Genomic DNA, 19,349 nt, shown 5'->3' with positions numbered 1-19,349 from the left:
TGGTTAAGAATCCGCCTGCCAATGCAGGGGACATGGGTTTGAGCGCTGGTCCGGGAAGATCCCACATGCCGCCGAGCAACTAAGCCCGTGCGCCACAACTACTGAGCCTGTGCTCTAGAGCCTGCGAGCCACAACTACTGAGCCTGTGCTCTAGAGCCTGTGAGCCACAACTACTGAGCCTGTGTGCCACAACTACTGAAGCCCGCACGCCTAGAGCCCGTGCTCCGCAACAAGAGAAGCCACTGCAATGAGAAGCCCGCGCACCACAACAAAGAGCACCCCCCGACCCCCGCTCACTGCAACTAGAGAAAGCCCACGCGCAGCAACGAAGACGCAATGCAGCCAAAAAAAAAAAAAAAAAAAAAACCCCAAACCAAAAAGATACAAAATCCTTTCATCACACTTACTAATCGTGTGGCCTTAATCTCAGTTCCTTAATCTTAAAGTTGCTTAATCTCATCTGAAAATTGAAAATTGGGATACTAAAGCACCTAACTTGAGAACTGCTGTGAGGATTAAATGAGTTAATACATGTGAAGTGCTTAGAACAGGATCTGGCACTTAATAAATCTTCAAAAAATGTCCCCAAACACCATATTCTCCAAAAAGTATCTCCTAACATAGAGACTCCAGACCATATGCCTTTTTGTTTGGGGAGAGAAAAAAGGCATAGTGCCAAATCACAACCACCTTCACGTGGTATATAATAAAGAAAATCCTCATTTAGAGTTTTAGACACTTTCCCTCCAACCAGCCATAAATAAAAGGAAGTAATTTAAAGAGCTTTTATCTACTTCAAAATTTTGGGTGATGCAACTTCTGAATCATCTAGTACAAACCAAATGCCTGTGATATTCCAAGAATTGTGCAAAGTACTATGTGGATAAAGACATTTAGTACAACCCAACATATAAAAAATTCTAAGTCAATGCTGAAAGATAAAAGAACTTTTCCTTAACAAAATGTTTCAGCAAATGATCTTTACTATCATCAAAGTATATTTTAGTTCAACGTACAACTAGCTGAACAATTTAACAACCTAGTATAAAAATAGCCCTTGGCACTATCTTTTATAGTCCTTTTCAAACTTTAGAACAACTACTAGTACTTCATGGGCTCTATCCCTCTGACTGAGTAGGGTGGAGCTCAGGAATCTACATTACAAGTTTGCCAGTAATGAACCCTGTTTGGGAACCGCAGCTTTACAGCGTTTTATTAGTTTTCGAGGGGTAGAAAAGCCAAGCTGTACTTCAGAACTTTAGCCCTGTAAAAATTCCACAGGTGTAGAGATTGGCACTCTTCACTCTCACTCACCACAGATTCTCTTTGTCCAGGAGCACAACTTACAGGTTAGTAGGGCATAGGGCAGGGGTGATCCTTTTGTGCCTGCTTTAAATACTTCCATATACTAATTTTAAAGTACAGTAACTTGAGGGAATTCCCTGGCGGTCCAGTGGTTAAGACTCGGCACTTTCACTGCCGTGGGCCTGGGTTCCATCCCTGGTCAGGGAACTAAAATCCCACAAGCGTGGCAAAAAACAAAACAAAACAAACAAAAAACACCCTTCTCTTTACTTTGTTTCTTATTCCCCAAACTGTCTTTTAGAAAAAGGTTTAGTACTTTTTTATTCAAGTGTTTTATAACTTAATAATGAAAACACAATGTGATCTAGAAACAAGTAAGCAATAATGAATGTTATATGAGACTTCTTCCTTAAAAGAGTGAATACCTTAGAATTATGCTATACTGGAGTTACCATTTGGTTACTACCCCCCCCCTCAGGAAATTCATTTCTTTTAACTCAAAGGATACCTGTAACAAGGAAAAAGCATACACATCAGTGAAGAAAGGGTGCCAGCCTATAGTAAACCACTAAGTTACTTTTTCACATACATACTATGCATATTCATACAAGGGAGGCTTGAAATATTCAGGTATAGGTTTTTCTACACTTGAATTTTCTCATGTTCACAAAACAAGAGGGAAAGACAAATTATCGTGCAAAACAGTATCAGCAACTTTCAGCCAAAGCATCAAAATAGGAAGTTAGCCAGCAGACACTTTGCAGCCAAGCTAGATCCTAAACAAAAAGTCTCTTTTGTACAAAGAAAAATGTTTTGCTTTTGTTTAAAAAAAGGCTGTAACTGGCATATTTTTTCTCCTCAACGCTTGCCCCAAAGTTCAGTGCTTAACTTCCTATTCCAGATGCCTACTGCATTACTCAAACTGAACACAAATATTCATTACTGCAAATGTACTTCCAATTCTACATGGTGGGTAGATCCTCTCTTTCTAATCTTATTTTCACCCACTTTTCTTCCAATGTTTTCTAAAGAAAACTGTAGTATTTTCCAGCCTCCACTTTTTATCAAAGATCTCAAAAGTAGAAACCAAATTTCAGTTTGATTTTGTGTCTGATGGAGTACATCCCCCAGATGATACTAAATTACATCACTAATAGCAATAATATGGTTAAAATAGTAATTTCTGCCTCTTCTGCTCTCATGATTTTAACATTAACCTCAAAATGACATCTCTAAAAATACCTGTAAACCCTAAAATACAACTAATATATCATCTTTACTGTAGGTAGTGGTTATGCGCATGGACGGTGGAGTCCTAGGTGTGTCACTTACTGCGTGACCTTGAGCAAGTTATTTCACCATTTTAAACCCCAGTTTCCTCAATTAGTAAAAGAGGTAGTACCTTTCCTCCATAAAATTGGCTGTGAGGATTAAATGAGATGATTCACATAAAGTACTGAGCACAGTAAAAGCTCGGAAAAAAAAAAAATTGGCCACATACCACATCTATACCTCTGTTAATATTCTTATTTAACAGTACAGGAAAACATCATTAAAAGTTACTCCTCTATTTTGAGATGCTTGGGGATTAAGCTGAAATTAAACTCTGCTTGATGAGAAAAAAGGACTCAATAAGCAAAAGACTGCAAAGCACCTACTCAGGAGTACAACTTATTTAAGAAGGAACTGATTATTCCATTGATATTCTCATCACAAATCTATTCGTTAGTTTTCAAAAAGCTTAATTTACTAGCTTAAGTAGCTGTATACTTCAAGGTAGTACAATTTAATAAAGATTACATAATTTCCTTTTGAAAGATTTAACTGCCCTTTCTTCTCAGTCCAAATTAATGACAACTTTGGGAATTTCCTGGTAGTCCAGTGGTTAGGACTCAGCACTTTCACTGCGGTGGGCCTGGGTTCGATCCCTGGTTGGGGAATTTAAGATTCCACAAGCCGCAAGGTGTGGCCAAAAAAAAAAAAAAAAAAAAAAAAAAAAAGACAACTTTCAGTACATGCATCTCCTTAAAGCCCAATAATGATAAGTATATATTTCAGGATTAAAAATGTCATTCTTAAATATGAAAATGTCCTATTTAATTACTGCTACATATTGCTTGATACGGTTTAGATATATAAAAGTAAGGCACAATCCTCCAAGGCTAAATGGCTAAGGGATATGGAAGCCAGAGACAGATTAGTTGGGTTAGTGCCAATGATGGACTCAAGGTACCTGCTGGTGACAGTCACTCTGAAAGGCCTGCGGTTGGGTGGAACTGGTCCTAGCTATTCTCTCCAGGGGTTTTAATCCAGTTAACCAAATATACCAACAACTTCCTTTCCCTTAGTTTTATTAAGGCAGACTAGAAGCTACCAGACTTGGCTACCTTAGAACACACCTAATCACTTGCCAAGGAGCGCCCTCAAAAAACTGAATAGGCTGATCTCTAGACCTGCCAATGAAGTAGAGCACCAACTGGGTTGCTTTTCCATTATGTTTTTTTGCAGGAGAAAATGTTGGTAATAGAGGCTACACTGGAACACCTTCAGGGATATGAGATTTTTAAATGCTTCTTTACAATGCAATACCCTTTTAACAATAAGACTATCCTGAATCTGCACTGGTCAAAATAACTATAAGAAAAAGGAAGAATGACAAATCTATTTTCTTTAACAAACTCTCATACTCACTGAAACTGAAGCCTACTTAAACATTTTAAATTACAAAAATCCTCTTTATTTACCTCCATTTTACCTGAGTGTATATGTAATTTCTCCTAACAGGGATTAAAGTAATTTTTTAAACTATGACACTTATCTTTCTCAACATTCTAAACATTAGGTATGTTGTGCTTAGGTTGTACTGTTACACTATTTAGGATATTAATTATTCCCTTTCTGTATGAAAAAAGTGACTATGAAGAATGTATTTTAGAAGATCTGAAATACAACAGAGAAAATACAATTGTTTGTTCTATTTACACTATGATATTTTTACTGATTTATCTTCCAGAGTAGAATAAATGTAATACCTATTTGCCTAAATTATTGAATTTCTCATGAGGAAAAAAAAGAACCCTTAGAAATATAAATCTGGTTGGGTTCCAGATGTCAAGGATCAATTTGTATGTTTGAGTTACTTTCTAACATTCACAAAATATCTTTTAATGTAAACAATTTTTTTTAATTTCAAAGGTCATGATTTGACCCAGAAGATATCCAAATTCACACAATGAGGCACATTACAGAAATGCTGGGGACTCTGAATGTTATCAGTCTGAATTAAAAGCAACAAATTATCTATCTATCATGTTTCCTAAGAAGCAGAAACTCTGAAAAGCATTTACTATGTTCATTTTATCCCATTTATGTTTTTATTCCTATAAAGTCAAAGTCTTCCCAACAAACCAGCACCCAGACTTTGCATTCCAGCTAGGACAATAAACTCTTTGCACAAGGCTTCTTAGACCTATCTAGTGAGTTTAATTACCTTTTTTCAAATAATGCTTTTCCGCTGACCTATACTAGAGGAGGAGCACAACAGCACAAATGAAACAGCACTTTATTATTAGCGCAAATCAAAGAAGCACACTCTCTCTTCCAGGTTCTTGGCAGTGCTTCCCCTACAAACATAGAGTTAACGACTCTGATTCCCTTCCTCACTGGTTGACAGATTAAAAACAAACAAACAACCCCCCCAAAACACCACAACTTAATCTCTAGGAAAACAAGCCCTGCTTGCCAAAAATTCAACCGACTTGTTCAATGTTCCTAGGCAATTTGGAATTGGCCTACCTCTTGGGACGAATCTCAGATAGGTTCACACTAAAGTATTCTAGCTAGGACACTGTATTAGTTCAGTGGAAGCACACTTTAAAAGTTTTTCCAAATCTACTACCTATCCAAACCAGTTACATAACCGCAAATCTATAGGTCAAATGCATTCTGGAGGTGGTGTGTTTTCTGAGCCACAATTCTATCTACTCCAAGTTCTGTGGGCAAGTTTTTAATTTTTAAAAAATACTCAAAACTACACCTAAAGCTTATGCTATGTTAAAGGGTCCACCTAGCCTCATTCTATTTTATTAAGCTTTACGGGAAATCCATTAGAAACTGCTAAATAGAAAGCACTGGCTTGGATTTGGTTTTTATTTTAGGGGATTTGGGGGTAACAGAAAACCTGCGCCTTGTATCCCCAGTTACAGCCTCTTTCTCAACATTTTTCTTTTATTAATGCACACAAAAAATGACAGACTTGCCTTGTGAGGTCGAAAATAGAGATACAGGCTGAGAGGAAGAAACAAAGGAATCTGAAAGAAAATATACAGCGTGAGAATTTGACAACCTCACACAGGAATTTGAACTTTAACTTTCCTTTTTTTTTTTTTTGGCCAAGCACCTTAATTTCACTGGGTTTAAGCAAGATGAGAAAACCCAAATCTATACTTCCAATTACTGTTTTCACTCACCTGGCAGCAAAACCTTATTTCATTTTCAAGATGCATTTCTAAAAGGTAATCAATTCAATTTTTTGGTCAAATATTCTCACCTGCAAAGGAAGAAAAGAGGAACCCCTAGCATTTTTAAACAAGTATAACCTCAAGAAAGATAATGCTCGCCTGCAACTTCATGTGGGAAAGGAAAAACAGGGATCTGTGTACTGATTTTGCTTGTAACCATTTTCAACTTCATTTTGAGGAGTCAGTCACGAATATGAGTACTAAACATTATAGTTGGCAAATATGTAAAATTGACCCTGAATACTTTTAATGATTAAATACTTTTAATCACAATTAATCCACTGGGAAAATAGGACCAACATGAGAAATCTTCCATCTCTTAAATTACACTTCTCTAAATTTGGCAACATATATCAAAATTTTAAATGCATAAACTTTCTCTGACACCTCCTGCACATATTCTTTAACTTGGCAGATATATTTGCATACATGTACAAAGACATGTATATAAGGATATTCATAAGAGCACTGGTTATAAATCTAGGAATAATCTAAACAGCCATCAATAGACGTCTACTTAAATAGTTACATCCAAATAATGGAATACTTGCTGCTATGAAAAACAATGAGGTACAGCTATATATGTTGATATATTAAATTAAAAACCAAAGTACTGGGGATTTCCCTGGTGGCGCAGTGGTTGAGAATCTGCCTGCCAATGCAGGGGACACGGGTTCGAGCCCTGTTCTGGGAGGATCCCGCATGCCGCGGAGCAACTGGGCCCGTGAGCCACAACTACTGAGCCTGCGTGTCTGGAGCTTGTGCTCCGCACAAGAGAGGCCGCGATAGTGAGAGGCCCGCGCACCGCGATGAGGAGTGGCCCACGCTCGCCGCAACTAGAGAAAGCCCTCGCACAGAAACGAAGACCCAACACAGCCAAAAATAAATAAATTAATTAAAAACAAAAAAAACCTAAAGTACTGAAGTGCATACAGTGTGCCTCCATTTGTTAACTGGCAACAAAAGGGACTTTGAGGTCTGGGGCAGGAGGGAGATTTGCTTTTCACTACAACCTTTGGCCTTAAAAGAAAAATAATCAAACAGAATATAAATTGCCATTGGTAAAAATGGAAAAAAAATTAAAACAGCACGTGAAAAACAAAACCCTCCAAAAGTGCCCCTAAATATACTGATCTTCACTTAACATCTTTTTTCTTGCAATTATAAAAATGTTTTCACAAATATTAGAAATACACTTAAAATGAGAAGATTGCTTTAAAGGACTGGGCCATCACTATATCCGTAAGTACTAATCTAAATACAACACAGGGAATATAGCCTATATTTTATAGTAACTATAAATGGAGTATAACCTGTAAAAATTGTGAACCACTGCATTGTGCATCTGTAATGTACATAATATTGAACATCAACTACACTTCAGTTAAAAAAAGCAAACTATTTAGTCAACAGACATGGAACATGTTAACACCAAGGCAGAATTTAGTGGACAAGAGGCAGTAATTCAGTAACTCAAGACCAGAATTTTAAAATTCACTACTTTTTAATTATCCTAAAATGAAGCATCACATTTACTCCTACAAATGAAAAACAGTTCGCCTTTCCTTGTTAAAGCAAGCATTTCTATCTATTTCTTTAATGTTTCCAGATGGGTTCATCTCTTTTCTTTTAAATTTATTTATTTATTTATGGCTGCATTGGGTCTTCGTTGCTGTGCGCGGGCTTTCTCTAGTTGCGGTGAGAGAGGGCTACTCTTTGTTGTGGCGCGCAGGCTTCTCACTGCAGTGGCTTCTCTTGTTGAAGAGCACGGGCTCTAGGCGCTCGGGCTTCAGTAGTAGTGGCACACGGGCTCTAGAGCGCAGGCTCCGTAGTTGTGGCGCACGGGGCTTAGTTGCTCCGCGGCATGTGGGATCTTCCCGGACCAGGGCTCGAACCCGTCTCCCCTGCATTGGCAGGCGGATTCTTAACCACTGCGCCACCAGGGAAGCCCCCCAGATGGGTTCACTTCTGTATGCAATTATCTGCAACATTAAATCTCTGCCAACTGAACAAATCTGAAAATCCAAATGCTAAATAAGCCTGATGACAAAAAAGATCCTATGAACCTTTCATCTCCACCTGACACCCCTCCTAATGGAAAATTTCGACATACAAAGTTTTATGCAATAGCATCTATTTTGATACAGAACACAGATAAAAAGTAGTAGTTTGCAACAATATTGCATGAGGTCTTCTAACTTACAAAACCATGTTGTATTCATATGCCACATTTATGCTACAGGCAACTGAACCCAAAAAAGGCAACCTTAATGCTCAAATACTATTAATTAAATCAAACGTTATCTTCAAGTAGCTAGGTCTAGGCACTGTATTAGCACAGAGATGATGGTTGTGCACAAGCAACTGAAAAAGACAAACCAGTAAAACTGTATGCATTATGGGAATGCAGCAGAGGCAGAAGAGATGTTCATTAGGTGAACAAGACAGGGGAAGGCATTCTGGAGAGAAGGAACAACTGATCAGATTCCAAATGGCTTTAAATGTCATGTAATGAAATTTAGATTATATTATGTATAATGAGGCATCACTGAAGGTAAGGGATTCACAATATCACATGTATTTTAAAGAGAACTCTGGCAGCAGGGTAGAGTATGGACTTAAATGAAAAGCTACTACATAATCTTGGCAAGACATGAGGGCTTAACTAAGGCAGTGAGGATAGGAATAAGGGGATAGATACGACAGGACAGAATGGCCTGTACTTGGTCATTGGATGTTGGAGACTGGAGAAGCAAAAATCAAAGGACTGAAGGACTACATGAAATGCCACTTGGTTGGGGAATGAAACGGAGAAGAAATTCTTTATATTAATTTCCACTAAAAAATAAGTTGTCTAAGGCATATCAAAGAGGAAACTGTTTACCAATATAAATAGGCTCAGGGTTATAGATAAAGCAGCAAAAATCTCCACTCTGATGGAACTTATATTCTACCGTGGCAGACAGACAATATACAAAATAAATAAGTCAAATACTGTAAGATAGATTATGACAAGTGGTAAGAGAAATAAAGCAGGAAAGGCCTATAAGGTGTGTTTTCTCTTGTGCAAGTTAGATCAGGTGGCCAGGAAAAGACCTAAAGGAGGTGAGAGAGTGAAGAGCTGCAAGAATGTATGAGGGAAGAGCATTCTAGGCACAGTGAACAGCAAATAAGACTGCGGTAGAGAGGTATTCCTGGTGTGAAGAACAGCAAGATCAGTGTGGCTAAAGCTGGGTGAGCAAGGGGGAGGCTGGGACCAGATATTGTAGGGCTTCATAAGCCTTCTAAGGACTTCAGCATTCAGTCTGAGTGGGATCAGAAGCTACTGGAGCATTTGCCAATGAGTGAAATAATCTGACTTAAATTTTTCGCAGGCTTACACTGGCTGCTGTGCAGAGAAAAGACTGAAGAGAGCCAAGGGAGAAAGTCTGGAGACCACTTAGGAGGCAACTGCCTCTACTGCTCTCCTGATCCAGGAGAGCTATGATAACAGCCTGGACCAGGGTGGTAGCACTGGAACTTGAGAAAACTAGTAGTCACTGAATATATTCTGAAGGCAGAATCAATAGGATTTGCTGATTGTTGTATGAAGGAAAGAGAGGAATCAAGGGCATTTAAAATGAGGAAGAGGGCTTCCCTGGTGGCGCAGTGGTTAAGAATCTGCCTGCCAATGCAGGGGACACGGGTTCGAGCCCTGGTCCGGGAAGATCCCACATGCCGCGGAGCAACTAAGTCCGTGTGCCACAACTACTGAGCCTGCGCGCCACAACTACTGAGCCCGTGTGCCACAACTACTGAAGCCCACGCGCCTAGAGCCTGTGCTCCGCAATGAGAGAACCCACTGCAATGAGAAGCCCGCACACTGCAACGAAGAGTAGCCCCTGCTCGCCACAACTAGAGAAAGCTCGCACACAGCTACAAAGACCCAACGCAGCCAAAAATAAATAAATTAATTAATTAATTAAAAAAAATAAAATAAAATAAAATGAGGAAGAGAAGTAACCACTGGATTTAACAATGTGGAAAATAACTGGTGAACTTGACAAGAGATGTTTCTGTAGAACTTTGGAGCAAAAAGGCACCCGGCTTAGGAACCATGGGACCAGAAGTGACGGTTTCTAAGTTAACTGGACTCAGTTCACCAGTAACTGAATTCAAGAGGGTGACTAAACCGTTTTTATCGCATGTTGTTTCAAATTTCAAAGAGAGGCAGTGTACATATTTGAAAGAACTGAGTTGGTCCTCAATCCCTGTTTTATCCTATCTTCAACTTCACAGACACAAACCTTTGGGCATATCACTTAATTTCTCTGATTCTTCATCTGTAAAGTGAGATTTATTTCACTACCCACCTCACAGATAAAAAATATAAGTCTTTCTCCTATTGAATACAGCCTCTTAGAGAGCTGTTGTACGCACAGCACCTAACAAAGAGCTTTAATGTATGCTCAAACATTTGTTGAATTAAGTTAATGTATGGTCACAAATTAAACCATAAAGCAATACACAAAGGTAAGGTATAAAAAATCAAATATTTCCACCTTTATGTAAAAAGAAGACAATGCTCACTGATGAAATGCCTTCAGGTGGCTCTGTATTAGTTTTGCTAAATATGTTTTTCAGAATACCCTTCAATATACCCTCAAGGGCAAACTGCCAGTGAGGAACAAGTCAAACAGCTCCTTTTGCCACTCTCCTACCCCCCTCCCCACTAGGTTATGATGATGTGCTTACAGGCAAAACTAAACCAGTAGATTGGAAAAAACAGATACGAATATTTCTTTGAAATTTAAAGAGACCATCACAAGAGGAGGCTAACTGGTAACAATTACCACCCCCCCCCCAAAACGTAAAACAGAAATGCAAATCCTATACAGTATTTAAAGGGATTCTCTCTGGGAATTCCCTGGCGGTCCAGTGGTTAGGACTCGGCGCTTTCACTGCCGTGGCCCGGGTTCAGTCCCTTGTCGGGGAACTAAGATCCCACAAGCCGTTCAGTGTAGCCTCCCCCGCCGCCCCCCACCCCCCAAAAAAAAGAAATAAAGGGATTCTCTCTGAAATTGCAGTATTACAGAGTAACATGTCATACTCTAATAACAAATGTTACTAGTCAGATATGCAGTAAAAGACTTCAATGATGTAATCACAAGCAATACTGATTACAGCTAAACTTATGTAGCATACGTACTTTTTCAAAACACCTATAACATACCCAATGATCCAAATTAATTCTAGAATAGCTGTTATGAATAAACAGAATAAAAGCTGTCAGTCTCCTGCACAACTCCTGAATGTCTTAAATGATATGAACATAATATCGACTTGGTAGTTTTTATTTTAAAAGTTTTCCTATGAAATTTATATATTTTTCACAAGTCTGTACAGTTTAGGAGGCAGTTATAAATTCATCATTAACAATAAAGTTGAACACAAACTATAAGCTAGGTACACGCAACAAATATGCATAGCTAACCATTTATTTGGAGCTTTTGTAATTCTGCTCAGAATTACAAAAATGGTAAATTCTAGGTTTATGGCTAGTCTAAAGAGAAGTGCCCTTCTAAAGAACAAACAACCTCTTGGCTCACACAAAACTGGAAACCTTAACTTTCCCCTGGCCCTTCAATGGCACGTCACCAATTCCTTCACTACCAAGCTTTGTTTACAAATGCTTGTAACCTGCACAGGATTAAACAGGTGCCTCCTATATCAGGACCAGTATATAACTTCCTCACCACAGAATACAATAAAAGCAATAATATTAGTTTTATTTTGTTTTCAGACCATCACTAAAATAATAAAAATAAAAACACTGATGTTCTTACCAGCTACTACATAAACAATTCCCAAGAGATTTCAATTTAAGGAAGGTGTTAAGTGTTAAATATATGTAGACTGGTTTGTTTGATCATAGTCGTTAAACTATTTGTGAACTGACTCTAAAAGAAAACAGCATTAAAAGAAATCTTCTACTCCTGGGGAATAAAAACCACCTTAGTCAACAGGCATTTGTGAACCATACTGACATGACTATTCTTGCTGTCTCCTGTACTCTTGCTTCCACTGATAGGAGTTTCACAATGTATCATAACTATACTTATGGTCAGAATGCTGCAGAAAGTATTTAAGCATACTGATGCCAAGCGACCTATGAAACATCCTGGCTCCCTCCCAACTTCTTTAACAGATCAGGTGAGTGAAAGGAGTCGCAGCTCTTATTAATATGAGGGGTCAAAAGCTGAAACAACTGACTCGCTTTTAGAAAGCAGAAAAAGATATAAGAGCATCCTTTACTGGGAGGAAGATTAAATGATTTCTCACTTGTAATTCAACTGTTTTTTGTATCTATGTGTTTCAAACCTGCAAATAGATGTATCAAGTACTAGGTATCATTATTCAATCAAAGTTAGGATCTAAGGGCAGCAAAGCAAATTTGTCTAGGTCACATTCCTGAGGTTTAGGATGTGCACAAGGTCATACAATTAACGAGAGAGACAGGACTGAAATCTAGGTGTCTCTGGGGCTCAAGTCTGTGTGTTTATCACCATGTTATACTGTCACTGCTAATCTGACATGAATACAATACAGATGTCAGTATTGAACAGGTGGTCAGAGTTCTTTTTTACTTAAGAGTTAAGACTGAAAATACAAGTTACATAATCATATGATTGATTGACGTGTTAGAACAAAGCGTAAAAATGATGCCTTAAAAAGTACACAGAACAACTCAGTTTCATGAGTGAAAAAGAAGTATTTAAAGCATTAAAATAGTTTTTACTTGTCCAAGCTGTTTTTGCTTTAAGCTAACTTCCACAAACAGACACAAGAAATGTAGCTTTATTTTAACACCATGATTTTCAGAGCAGTAATAAAGAACAGTCTCTAGCAAGTTATAGAATTTCAAAGGCTATAGACAACAAGTTATTAAAGCACTTTTAAACTTCAGACAATAGACAGGTATCTATACTTGATGTCTAATAAGGCAACCCTCATCCTGAAAAGAGCACTAATTATTTACGTATTTTCTACCTCAACCTCAAATTTCTGCCTTTGAAATCCTCGCTTTACTTCAAAGGCAGAAATCTGGGAAGCCAAGCCTGGCCCCGACCTTCTCCAAGCGACCTTCTCCAAGCGACCTTCTCCAAGCGTACATCATTGCCAGCTGCACTAACACCCGATGCACTGGAAGAGAGAGTGCTATTGCTAATCACCTTTAGGTAGGAACTAAATCTCTAAAATTTGGACAGGTCAGTCAAGACACAATTGTCTCCTGCAGACACCAAGTGACCACTTCCTCTTCTTTTTTTATTTTTTAAAGTCTCTAAAACCAAGTGGAGCTTGGTGAATGAAAGTGAAGCTAAAGGCTGACATCAACACTTACAGATTTTTAAAACAAGGTATATTTTTTAAGAATCCATTTTAAATGAGTCAAATTTTGGAATAACAGACTTCATCTCATTTTCATGGTGCAAAAGCTTGAGACATTTCCTCTGAGAGATGGAGAAAGCATTCTGCAAGGAGGAAGAGCTTCTGCAATGAAATGATGACTATACACTGCAGTGTCTTAAGCTAAACTTTTCCAGTAGTGACCTGACAAATGAGGATCTTGCACTGAACCCACTAAAACTGTATTAATGATTTTTACATAATATTAATACATATTTGCAGTGGGTAAGACTTTAAGGTGGAAAGAGTATCTAATTTATTTTTCAACTGTATCAAAATTTCAAACCAAGAAAAATCAAAAGGTATGCACAAAAGGGCCAACAACCAAAGAGTAACCAATGACACGTGATTAGAGCCAAAACACCAAGTTGCTAAATATATAAGGAAGCTGCTGTTCATCTGGACCTTTGCCCAGAACACAAAAATTTGGAGGAGAAACAGTGGTAGTTTAAAGGGGACAAGGGTTCTAAATTTGCTGCCTCATTCCTTTATCTGGACAGCTAATCTTGGCCTTGCAGAAGCTTCCTCTGATACTGTTTCGACTGAAATGGCCATAACCACACTGGAAAATCCAAATGAGTACCAAAGTTCTTACGTGGAAATCCACTGTTCGAAAAACACGTAGAGAATATATTTAAAGCTAAGATCAATTTTGTTCTTTAGAACAATCAACCCAAGATTCTGGCAAAGGAGACGATGAAGCATTTTAAAACGTCTCAAAATCCTTTAAGGTAACTAAATAAACAGCAAAATTATCTGTACTCTGCCAAGCTTATGGCCCTTCTTTAGACAAAAAGCTTTTTTTTGTCTTCTTCTTGGAAGACTGAGTTCCTTTAAGAACCACCACCTGCTCGTGGTGCTTTTTTTTTTTTTCCCCCTCAAGAAGGCATCTGCACTGCAGATCTCTGCACGAGGGGAGCTTGCCAGCCAGCTCCCACCACCAGGCAGACGCATTATACAATGGAAACTGAAAGCGGCCTGCAGCTTCCCTCCTAGTCTTTCACAGAGATGGGAGGAGAAGGGGGTTCAACCAGCCCCTGCTTTGTCTGACTTTTCTCCCCCTCCCCCTTGTCTGCGGGAAACACCCCCTTTTGTTATATTTCGATCAATAATAGCCGACAAAAAGCATGAAATTAAAATATGTTGATGGCTTGGCATGACTCTACCTATTATCTTCTAGAATATAAGCAGCTACCCTCGTGTCCCCACCCCCACGCCGCGCCAGTGAAGAGCAGGCTGTGTTGCAGATGCAGCCACGGATCCATCTTGGACCATCAGCAGCTCCCTCCCAAATCTTCCCTGAGCTATTCTCATCACGCCTCAGAAAAATCGGGCATTCGGTGTCTGACCACAAAAAATTAAAGGCAGATGAAAACAGTATAGAAAACGACCTCAGTGTTTCCATTAAACTTCCTCATCTTTCCCACGGGCAACCAAAAAAATCCATGCTTTCTGGAAGATTACGAATGGCTGATTATGTCAACACCTGTTTGCAAAACCTGCAATGCAACCCAACCCTTTCACCACCATCCCCTCAAAATCGTAAGGAGTCATTTCTCCTACCACCAACCTGCCCCAATCCGCTCAATCTCTCTAATCCTCCACTAAATCACTCCGGTTCAGAGGACGGCTCCCCCCGAACCCGTGTCTTTCCCCACCTGCCCAGTCTCGGCGTTAACGCCCACTCTCGAGAGTATCTCCCCTCCCCCAACCTGTTTTCCTCACACCCCGTTATTTCCTCACCGCCTGCAAGACCTGACGCTCCCCTCCCCCTTACCCCTGTTGCCAAACGCTCCTTCCCGGGGGCTGAAGCCTCCAGTACGCGAGGGTGATTTGCAGTCCCTGACCCCGAAGGACCCCCACCCTCCCGAGGTCGGGGTCCCCCGGCGCGCCTCACCAGCACAGGAGGAGCCGCAGCTCTTCGCCCCCAGGGCGGGGCAGGCTCCCGGGCTCCCGCCGCCGCCACCGGGCGCAGAGGACTCGGCCACGGAGGATGACGAGGAGACGGATGGGGACTGAGTGGCCGCCGACGGCTCCGCCATGGCTGCGCGAGCAAAGGCGGGAGAGGGGTGAATAGCGATGTGGGACGGGAGAGAGGGAGGGAAAAGAAAACAATCGGGCGGCTGGCTCTCCGAAGTCGCCTTGCCTCTCTGTGCTCCAAGGACAGAGTCCGACAGACAGACTGCCTTAGCCGAGCGCCGCGAGAGGGCGGAAGCGCGAGCGCGCAGGCGCACAAAGGGGCCTCGGGCTGGCGGCGCGGGCGGGAGGCGGTCGAGTTGAGGCGCCCAGCGCAGGCGCAAGAACTGTCCCTCCGCGCTCTAGCAGGGAAGGAGGGGCAAAACCGGCTTCGCCCAGCGCCCGGGCCAGTGGCTGGGGTGGGCCGCGCCCCTCGGGGACCAGGCGCAAGGGGCGTGGCCAAGAATCAAGCCCCGCCCACCACTGCGGCCGAAGTGGGAGGGGGCCTGCGGCTTACTGTTGCTTCATGGCTCTTTTTGTGAATGTTTTAGCGTAGGCTGATTATGTGTTTTAACGATAGAAGTTTCTTTTTGCTTCCACTAGTGGAGAATATCTTTCCCACAGATTCCAGAGCCGATGTCTTTTGTCTGATGCGTTCCCACTCTTAACTCCAATGGTGAAAACCACAGTGTAGGCCCACTCTGCAAGGTGCTTTATGAATTTTTCTGGATGTGTCATAATATCTCATCACTTGAGGCAGAGATGGCACGATCTCCCATTTGGTAGGTGGAGAAAGATGCTGTACAAAGTGAAAAACTATAACTTATTCCAATCACATTGCAATGCAGCCGCAGAACCTGCTTCATGTTCTTATCTCTTTACTGTTTCGAAAGAGGTATCCACTTTGGGTCTTAAGGTTGTCCTTTCCTCTAAATAGACTAACAGATAGAGAAGACACATTCTGAATGAAAAAAAAAGCTGAGCTAATGAAAAAGGAAGAGCCAGGAGACAACATCCTGGCTGTGGTTATGGAGGATGGTAAAATGAGGTACTAAAAATTAAGAATATGGCACAAAAGACACGTAATTGAATTTTATTCGTAGCCTAAAAGAGGTCCTTAGTGAAAACTGTATTTGAAACCAGATATCTAGCTTATACTGGATTTTGTTCACTTTTTGGCTTCTCCTTGGTCGGCTTGCAAAATTCAAAGCCTTCTCCCTACGTCTGGTCAAGTGATTTGAAATGTGCCTGATTCTTTTAAAAACGGAAATGTAAACTGGAAGTAATAAAGATGAAGACTGTAGGCTTTGTTATTACTAAAGCAGCAATCGATGACCAGAAGGGCAATTGCAGGATCAGCAGATCCTGTAAAGATGCAACCTCATGAATGGGGAGGTAGCCAGCCAAGCAGCCACAGAGAGGAAAAGTGATCTGACCAGAGGAAATCTAGAACAGTCAGTGGACTACATCTGTCCTTGACAGTTTTTAAGGTCAGGTAAAGCCCAGACAGGAAAAAAACTCCTGGCCATTGAAACACTCTGAAAAAAGGCACAGAGAATATTTCCCAAAATAACTTTGTGGCAAATATCTAACTCTGGCACTTAACAGCATCAGTTGACACTGCAGCAACCTGTCTCTTAGATGACAAAGAGAAATGCAATCCAATCTGATAACCAAGCCAGTTATCTACCCATTCTGATAAATGCATAAATTTAAAAAATTTACATTATTAGGTGCTGGATAAGGAAATGAATGAGGCTGGTCCCTAACTCTGACAGCAATTGCTAGGATCTGCAGACCCTGGCTGGAAAGGAATCTTGTTTCCATATCTAGAAAGAGAGAAAAGAAGATAAAAATTAAGACATTGGTGTGGTCTTGGTGGTCTCTTCAAACCCTTCAGATTTTTTACATAAGAGGCCTTTGTGCTAGATCCAATTCTTTTTTTTATTATTTTTTTTTTATTTTTTTAACTTTATTTTTGGCTGCTTTGGGTCTTCCTTGCTGTGTGCGGGCTTTCTCTAGTTGTGGCAAGTGGGGGCTACTCTTCGTTGCAGTGCACAGGCTTCTCATTGCGATGGCCTCTCCTGTGGCGGAGCACGGGCTCTAGGTGCACAGGCTTCAGTAGCTGTGGCTCATGGGCTCCAGAGCGCAGGCTCAGCAGTTGTGGCACACGGGCCTAGTTGCTCCGCGGCATGTGGGATCTTCCCGGACCAGGGCTCGAACCAGTGTCCCCTGCATTGGCAGGCAGATTCCCAACCACTGCGCCACCAGGGAAGTCCCTAGATCCAATTCTTGAAGCTGCCTTTCCTTCCTGCTCTCATTTGCTGTACCAGTAAATTTCCCTGAGACTGACTCTTGCTTGGGATGTTATTTGTATACATGGTTTGTTCCACAGATGTTTACTGGTCACTTGCTGTGTGTATGACGGTATCCTGGGAAATTTGGAGGGATCCAAAAAATATGTTTATCCTGAGCTTACAAGCTAGTTGGGGCTTAGAACATACATAAAGTTAAAAAAATGCAAATTAAATAGCAACCAAAAACAACCCCCAAACAACACAAAATTATAATGCTATGATTAGATGACAAGTGAATTGTATGAATTTAAGAGTATAGGGAATCACTATGGAGTTATAGTGACTTGGGGAGGTTTTATGAAGAAGCTAAGTCAGGAGTTTGGAGTGGTAAGGAGGTCATTAAAGGCAAGGGAGAATGGTGTGAAGCAAATGCATGGGCTGTTTTTGTGCAAGTATACAATAACACTTTCTGGGCAGACCAATCACAAAAAAGCACCCCTTCCTCCCAGCCCAGCCCATGATGCACGTCAATGCTGGCTTGACTAGCAGAACTTGGCCTAGATTTGATCCCATCTTGCCCCTCCCCTCCACAGGCTGCATTAGTGCAACACAACACAACACAGCCTTCTGTGGTGGCTGGAGGCCTAGAAGTGTGAGATGTTTTGGGTACGGTTAGCCCAGGTTGGCTAGAGCCAAGGGATTGAACTGGGACAAGAGGGAGATAAAATGGGGAAGATGGGTTGGGGCCAGAGTGTGGAGAAGCAGTAACAGAGCCTTAAAGAACTGAGGGTTCATCTTAGGGCTAATGGGATTCAGCGTAAGTTTTCAGGCAGGGAAGGGCTCAGGTGGGATTGTTAAAGTGCTCACTGGAGTACAGCCATTTCTCAGGAGTTCTGAGCAATTTTTACTGCTGAGGTACTGAGCTGGGAAATCTTTCTTGGTCCTATCCTTATGGGACAGGTATTTACAAAGCTAATTTCCCACATCATTTTCTAGGCCATCTTATTACCCAGTTTATTTTTTTTTCTTGACTTTTAGAAAAAAAATTATTTAATTAAAAAATTTAATATAGTCACATGCCATATATGTGTTTATATTCAAAAGTATATATACTATAAAGTTTTATTCTATCACCAACCCCTCTCCACCCACTGGTCCCCCCTCTACACTCACATAGGTAACTACTGTTAGGAGCTTTTTGTGGCAAATGCACAGGTGAATATAGCAAATCTATATCCTTTTTATTTTTTTTAATTTTTATTTTTGGCTGCGTTGGGTCTTTGTTGCTGCGCGCGGGCTTTCTCTAGTTGTGGAGAGCGGGGGCTACTCTTGGTTGCGGTGCGCAGGCTTCTCATTGCGGTGGCTTCTCTTGTTGCGGAGCCCAGGCTCTAGGCGCGCGGGCTTCAGTAGTTGCGGCACGCGGGCTCAGTAGTTGTGGCTCACAGGCTCTAGAGCGCAGACTCAGTAGTTGTGGTGCATGGGCTTAGTTGCTCCGTGGCATGTGGGATCTTCCCAGACCAGGGCTCGAGCCCGTATCCCCTGCATTGGCAGGCGGATTCTTAACCACTGTGCCACCAGGGAAGCCCTATACACCATTTTATACACGAGCAAAGTAAGGTATTTAAATGACACCCAGACTGGCCAGTAGTCCAGTCTGTCTTTTCTGAGTGCCCAGTCTGTTGCTTAAACGTGGATCCTGCAAGTAGGTGGTAGGAGAGGAGTCTGAGCTGTCAGCACAGTCAGTGAGTGATAATTATTTACTTGGCTGTTTACCCCAGGAGGCTGTGAGTCTCTGGAGGACAAGAATGTGTCTTATGCATTGTTG

The 19,349-nt window shown here is 41.0% G+C and overlaps 1 protein-coding gene across 2 annotated transcripts in view; it reads right to left on the bottom strand.

Moving 5' to 3' along the window:
* The window catches only part of RTN3 (reticulon 3), a 55,483-nt gene extending 39,979 nt beyond the window's left edge, over positions 1-15,504 (bottom strand). Inside the window, exons 1-2 of one of the 2 annotated variants that reach the window (XM_061201911.1) lie at positions 15,169-15,504; positions 5,565-5,615 (exon numbers count right to left, since the gene is read on the bottom strand). In XM_061201911.1, coding sequence (XP_061057894.1) covers positions 5,565-5,615; positions 15,169-15,313 — 196 coding nt within the window. In that variant the 5' untranslated portion in view covers positions 15,314-15,504. The remainder of the gene's footprint in view (positions 1-5,564; positions 5,616-15,168) is intronic. The other variant, XM_061201912.1, reaches the window with a different exon arrangement.
* Positions 15,505-19,349: the final 3,845 nt, after the last annotated feature.

Source organism: Eubalaena glacialis, chromosome 10 (genome assembly GCF_028564815.1).
Source record: "Eubalaena glacialis isolate mEubGla1 chromosome 10, mEubGla1.1.hap2.+ XY, whole genome shotgun sequence".
Taxonomy (NCBI): domain Eukaryota; kingdom Metazoa; phylum Chordata; class Mammalia; order Artiodactyla; family Balaenidae; genus Eubalaena; species Eubalaena glacialis.
Note: the sequence above shows the minus strand (reverse complement) of the source record. Positions and strands in the feature narration are given on the sequence as shown.